This window comes from Saccostrea cucullata, unplaced genomic scaffold, assembly GCF_032062105.1.
Source record: "Saccostrea cucullata isolate Sc308-1 unplaced genomic scaffold, CSIRO_AGI_Scuc_v1 ctg20966, whole genome shotgun sequence".
In the NCBI taxonomy this organism is placed as follows: domain Eukaryota; kingdom Metazoa; phylum Mollusca; class Bivalvia; order Ostreida; family Ostreidae; genus Saccostrea; species Saccostrea cuccullata.
In genome coordinates, this window is record NW_026936905.1 from 16 (window position 1) to 7,258 (window position 7,243).

A 7,243-nucleotide genomic window follows, 5' to 3' on the forward strand; every position below is an offset into this window, starting at 1 on the left:
TGAATAAACAAGTTTGACATTGTTATCCCGATTGTCAAAAATCAGCGGTAGGGAATCTTTTATAATCGGAAATTTGGGTGATTTTTTTCAAATCGGGAAATTAGGGCAATTTTTCTTTCACGATCGGGAAAGCGGGATGAAAGGGTAAAATCGGGAGGATCCCGCCTAAATCGGGAAAGTTGGCATGTATGTTCCTGTAAAATTAATACAGTACCTGACTTAGATTTTTTCTCTTTTCTTTCTCCCTCTGCACTGGATTTCTTCAACTTCTAACAAAATATACTTGTATTAAAATCAAACATTCAGTTGATTAAAAGAGTTGGAGCTGTTGATGGCTTGAAACATTAACTGATCTATTTTGAGCAAAATACAACTGAAAAAAGTGACATTTTTATCTATATACAGTAGTACTGAAAATCTTCATTTTTTAATATTTGTTCAAAACTTTTCACTTTATATTTAGGATTGCCAGCCAATAACACACATAAGACACTTACATTTGCTTTAGGAGTTTTCCTCCCTGAGCTCACATCCTCGGTCTCTTTTCCCTTGGCGCTGACTTCGGTCTTATTACTTGTCTTCTCAGACCTCTCCCTCTTCTGACCCCCCTGTTGTACCTCTACAAGGGGAGCAGGTGACTGACAGACAGACACATCAGGTGCCTTACCCTGGGGACTGGGATCAGTAAAGTCAGTGTCCTTCTTTGACTGTGGTCTCTCTCCCACTCGATCCACAAAGAAGGCTGTGCTAGGACCCTGGCTGGTGGAGGCCACCTCCTGGTCTGATTCTGAGGAATCGTCTATAGTGATACAAGCATCCGCCCCAGCCGAGGGTGGACTCCTGTACCCAGGATCTAAGACAAGGGGACCAGGACCAAGAGATAAGGGAGGCATGGTGGACGTGCTAGGTGCTGACATGTTTCTGTAAATGCTTGCCATCATGCTGTTCATAGCATTAGAATCCTAGAAAAACCAAGCCAAAATGGCTGACTAATATTGTATATGTTGTCATTTATCTGTGGTGCATGACTAATGAAATTGTTAATTATAGCAAGATTTCAACAAACCTTGGAGTAAAACATTTCACTTAAGGCCATGCAAAGTTAATTCCTTGGTTCTCGGGCCTTTTTTTTTGTTGTTGAAGAAATATGATGAGGGAGGGAGGCATTTTTTTTAATACTTTTTATTGCCCTCAAAACATGACTAGGTAGTTTTTTTTACATTGCACAAAACCTAAAAAAATGATGCGGGAGGTGACTTGTTGTTTTTATTTTATTGATTTAGCAATAAAGAGGGTCAATGAAGCACCCTTGGATGAGATGAGGGAGGGTCTGAGAACCAAGAAATTAATTTTTTTTTGTTGCCTAAATGCTTCATTTTTTTTTAAATGTATAAAAAATACATTGCAATGTTTATTTTACTTATTTATTTTGAAGGACTTTTAAAATTGTGCACAGATTAGCACTAGTCTGGCTGGACTAAAGCCTAAAAATGTTAAGTCTTGAACCCTGATCAAATGACCTTAACCTTCCATTGTACCCACTGTCAATATTACAATTAGGATATTATGTCTGTAATAATTATGTCAGTACACTCACCTGGTAGTTTATATAGTTGGGGTTGTCATCAGAAAAACTGACATCACTGTCATCAGCTATAACATCAGAACCTGAGTCTGAATCACTACAATAAATCAAAAATTATCAAGTTCTTTCTTCAGACTCAAATTTTTATAGATTCGTCAAAATCTTTCCCATTGTATAATGAACATTTTTTTCTTTCTTGAAAATGTGAACACATCAGATATAGGCAAATATGTATGAATGTCTTTCATGACTTTGTAAAAATCTTTCAAAACATTGGAGGAAGCATCATTTACACAGTCAAACCTAGATATGCCAAACTCCATGGGACCGAGATTCAAATTTGAGATTTTTGAAGGATTTGAGATAACAAGGTATTCAAATAAAGAGATAAAAAAGTGGTTGGGACTGCCAAATCACTTCAACTTATACATAATATTTGAGATATCAGTGTTTGCAATTAAAAAAACTCTACTGTAACTTATATTTTAAGTGTTCAAGTGGAAAGGAAGGATCAATAAGCAGATAATGCAGATATGTATGTGTGGCATACCTGGAGGATGAAGTTCTACGCTTGCTGAGATGTTTTTGCTCCAGTCTGGACAAATTATCCACTTCCTTTCCTTTTATCAATTCATATGCTGACAAAGAAAGCACATCGTAACAACAACAAAGTATTTAGATTAATGTGTTCACTCAAAATTTTAAGAGTTTGAGATGCTGGATAATTTAATTATGTATTTGTACAGTATTACATGGCTGATGCTGATAATGTCTTTTAGTTGTCAAGTTTTTATAGAATTTTGCAGATCAGGTTTTTTTTTTTTTTAACTCAAATCAAGAATATTCCATTTAATATTTTTGGCAATTATATTCCAAAGGGATTGTAAAAAATTCCAATGTTGAAATCTGCTGCTTCCTCAAATGGGTAAATTATGCATATATTTTCAGTAAGTCACTGAATTAATATCGGTACTCTCATTTTATCTTTTTATTTGTTTATTGAAAAGTATTTTCATCAGAAATACATGTATATGTACATAAATCAAAGGCCTGAAGGGCCTGCACTCAAAATATAAAATTACTTAGTAATTTTTTTTTACTTATTTTAAGTAATATGATTACTTAATATGATTGTCAATTACTGACTATGATTGAGTATTACTAAAAATTACTAAGTAATTTATGAATTACTTAAAATTCCTTATTGTAAGTAAATTAATTACTTAAAGTATATTAAAATTCATTCAAAAAATTAATATAAGTAATTTTCAGTAAAATAATTTACTTAGATATCCATTATCGCCCTTGAAAATATTTTTTAATAAAACAAAATATTAATAAAATGTTTATAAACAATTCTGCATCTGAAATTTCTGTAACAATTAAATGACTTGTATATGTTAAGAGATAGAAATATCTCAATTTACACCGTTTAAAGAAACGTAGTATAAATGTTTTAGGTAAACTATTATAAATAATTAATGAAAATATTAGCAATCGAAACTAGAAATCAACGCATCCTTACGGCAATATAGGTAACAATGAGTTGACTATGAAATAGTCCTTATTATTAAAATTCTGTAAAAGCTCTACACTCAGAGGAATACTACACCTTAATAATGCTTTTAAAAAAATCATAATAATTCAAATTAATTGATTAGTAATTTTGTAATTTTACATTATGTAAATGTATACTCAAAACCACTTCTGAATTACCCAGAATGCTTTGTATTTCAAATACTAAGTAATTCATTTTTTTTACTTATTTTTAGTAATTTATTTACTCGTTACTGCTTCCATAACCATAAAATTATATTACTTAAAATTACTAATAAATATGATAAATTACTTATCATGATTGCTATGGTGACAAACTTCTTTACTTAAAAATTACTTAAATTAAGTAATTCGTTTACTTGAATTGAGTAAAAGTAAGTAATATTTTTTTTGAGTGTGCGAGTTGACTCGCTCGAGTTAATTGCTTTTTTCCAAACATTTGGACACCATACCTTAATTACATTCAGTTTATTTTGCATCTTAACAGATTGGATATTATATATCTCCATGTTCGGCTCAAAAATAAAGTGTATATTGCTTTTCCTATTTACATGTATATATACAGGTTGGCACCAATGGACTTCCTTACATATTATCGTGAAAAGCAGCAATGCAAACCTGGATTCTACAATGAATTTAAGCACACTAGCTGCAGTGGTCAGTGTTATGGAGTAATAAGTTTAAAGATTCCCACAGCAAATCTGGATTCTAAAAATAGATTTTTCAAGCACACTAGCTGCAGCTAATGAGAGCAGCAGGTGTTTGTTTTATGGAGTATTCTAGGTCAATTACATGTATACATAAACTTCAGATGGGAAGATTAGATCCGCCTAACATGCTTGAACATATATTCATACGCAGTAATTGTACATGTACAGATACTTAATCAAAAATTTCACGAAAAGTATGAAGACATAATAAAAAAGGTAACATTATGACATTTTATACAGTTTTTACCTCCTAGATTAACATGGTTTGTACAATCACTCAAATAAAAGCATTTTTTGTTAGAACTATCATATCTGGCGTATGGATCACCTTGATGAATGCGTGAAAAATTTTACAGTTCTGATCATGAAACGGCTTCGTCAACAAAGAGTAGCTCGCTACGCGAGCCAACTCAAAAAGTAAAGCAAAAATCAAATCAATACCTTTTTCTACCGATTTATAAAATGCATTCTTCTTTTTTCTTCCATATTCCCTACAATTAAACGAAAACAATGAAGCATAGCTTATAACAGGTTTTATCAATATCAAGTTTATATATTGATTTAGCATTAAAATCATGTTTATGATACTCACTTTGAATCAGTTTATGATAAGACTCTATCTTCATAAATTATTAGCATTTTCCCAAGGATACTTGTTTGAGCTTACCCATACTGCCTCTGTAGGTCCTCTGCCATTGACCGCAGATTCACGTTTTTTGACTTCTGAGCATTCAAATACTGAAACATGATTACACATACAAATATCTCACAATGCATTGTAAGGAAATAACATGACATTATGATGCATTGTAGCCAACAAATGTGCTGTTATTATGACTTCATAAATAACAGAAATGTTTATAAAGAACATAATTTTTAGATATGAATTTTACCATGTAATCATGGTTATATATCTATTCTCTTTCTTTATCAATAAATTTAATGAAAGAAAATTTTGCTTCAATCAGGGACCTTTATATCCAAGTGGCCCTTTTCACAAAACTTCTTACGACTAAGACAAAAATTTTACAACTCTGTATTTCTTTGATTAATAAAAAGGCTGGCCAATATTTATTTTGTTTCTTGAATTAAACAATATATTCTAATTAAACAATATATTCTAATGATCTAGAAGTACAAGATTACCTTTTGTCTTACAACTATAGTTTAAGATACTAGTTGGAACATTCTAACATTAAAATTATATTGTCTTACGGACAAAGTTTTAAGAAAGAATTTGTTCTGTGTATAAATTGGCAATGTAGCAAAATAAACACAGGCAATAACTCAAAATCAATGCATTTACTATCAACATTCCAGAGAGTTCCGGCGTGTAAATTTGAAGCGAAAAAATGTTGAGAAAATTAGTTGAATTTCATCTTTATATGGATTATTTGTTGGGATAAAAGGCATACACAATCTTTAAAAGGTTTGTTTTGAATAATTTGGTAGTTATTTTAAAAACAACCACTTTTTGTATTCTTCAAAATCATTTCAGAGCGGATCCTCTCCGATTTGCTACATTGCAAGTCTAAGGGATATATTTTAACTGTGGTGAGGGCTTGTACCGAGACAAGGTTATATTATTCTACCTATTTAGATACCTGTTGAGGAATGGGCTATTTTTTTGTCTTCTTTTAATTTTATTTTGTATGTGTGCATGTGTGAGAAAATGGCCAATGGTTCAACCAGCTTAATTTTTACCCAAAGAGTTGTGGGTAATTTTAAGGTAAACTTTAAAACATGAACCTTTTCAAAATGTCCGTTAACATGAATTTATAATTGTTCCATACTGTAAACACACCTTTGAAATACTGATCATAGTGATCAACATCATTTCTGTCCCTCACCTGTCTTACACGTGGGATCAGTCGTGGATCTCCTATATAACTGGTCTGGCTTCTTGGTCGCTTTTGCTCGGGATTCTGTGCGCCTCTACCATCGTTAAGTTTACGTTTCATCATTATTTCTTATTCGTACGAAATAAGACTGAGCTGTTTAGGAAACATTTACTGCACCTTGTTGGTGTGAAAACAGCCAAATTCGAAACGGGAAATTCTAAGGACAACGTAATGTTAGAACCAAACACAGCAGTATATTTCCCGGATAGATACGACAGCCGTATGCTGTTTGTGTGACGAGAATTCTTGGAATTAGTTCTTTCATTTTTTAAAGTTTTATTTATTTGATTTATGATATGAAAAGTTAGATATTCTAATCGATATTTCGAATGTAATGTTCTCATGATTCTAGTCCTTTTTATAGAGGGCTGTAAAATTAGTACAATTCTCAGTCAACCTAGAGCTCTTGGACCACAGGAGTCGGCAGTTTTATCAATAAAGTTCGTGAGCGAAGCTCATGGCTAAGATTTTACTGATTTTGACTTTATTTTTAGTTTATTGATAAAACTGCCGACTCAGTGCTTGGACTTTCAGTAAGGTGTGGTAGGCTATATTCGATGCAAAGGTTCGTTTAGTTCAAACAGGGCCGTAACTAGGGGTAAAAGATAGAGGAGGCGGGGGTTTGGGGGCCGCCGATTGAGGCCCCCAAAGATCGGGGGGTGTTTGCTTCAAACGGCTCAATTTTGGACCATTTCCTTGATTTTGAGAAAGCTTACCACTTTATTATATTACCTATTTTACCTAGTATTTATGTACTATTTTGGATAGATATGATCAAATGAATTTCAATCGTAATTCCCATTTTCAATATTGTCTGAAGGCTTAACGGTGATCGTCTAGCTTTGATCACCAGAGAACGCAAGATGGATCTTTCTGCTTCCTTGCGTGTTGTAAGATTGTTTATAATTTTACGTCCCGCTCAAGAATATTTCACTTTTATGGCGTGTTGTAAGAAGCAACTGAATGGGACAGTCCCTCGGATGAGACGGAAAAAACCGAGGTCCTGTGTCACAGCAGGTGTGTCACGATAAAGATCCCTTCCTGCTCAAAGGCCCTGAACGCCGAGCATAGGTAATGGTGACACTCACTGGATAGCTGAAAATTGCTCAGGTGGCTATAATCAAACAAATAAATGATCAATCTTGATTCAGCTGCTTGTGTTGTGTTTCTTATTTCCAAAAAAAAATGAAAATCTAGAGGAAGCAATTGCCTCCGTTGCCTCAATGGTAGTTACGACCCTGAAGATATGATTTTTCAAACAAATCACAAGACGAAAGACCACCTTTAAGCCATCGCTTAATGGTATCTTAATGGTGACTTAATGGTGCTTAAAGAAGTTAACTCCTTTAAGCCACCATTAAGCTGCAACTTACAGGTGCTTAATGTCCAAACTTCATTAAGCTACCATTAAGCCACTTTTAAGCCGAGCTTAATGGTGACTTAATGGTCAAACCTCATTAAACTTTTACGCATCTTATTTCGAATCTTTG

At 33.2% G+C, this 7,243-nt stretch overlaps 1 protein-coding gene across 1 annotated transcript; it reads right to left on the reverse strand.

Moving 5' to 3' along the window:
• Nucleotides 1-214: 214 nt before the first annotated feature.
• LOC134246840 (nuclear valosin-containing protein-like) lies at nt 215-5,902 on the reverse strand (the record flags this gene model as incomplete). The annotated part of the gene is made up of 7 exons (XM_062729186.1): nt 5,703-5,902; nt 4,520-4,590; nt 4,294-4,343; nt 2,136-2,223; nt 1,598-1,682; nt 498-962; nt 215-269 (listed from the first exon to the last, which is right to left on the reverse strand). Coding segments are annotated over exons 1-7 (928 nt in total), but the record flags the coding sequence as incomplete, so codon positions are not given.
• Between the last annotated feature and the right edge of the window lie 1,341 nt (nt 5,903-7,243).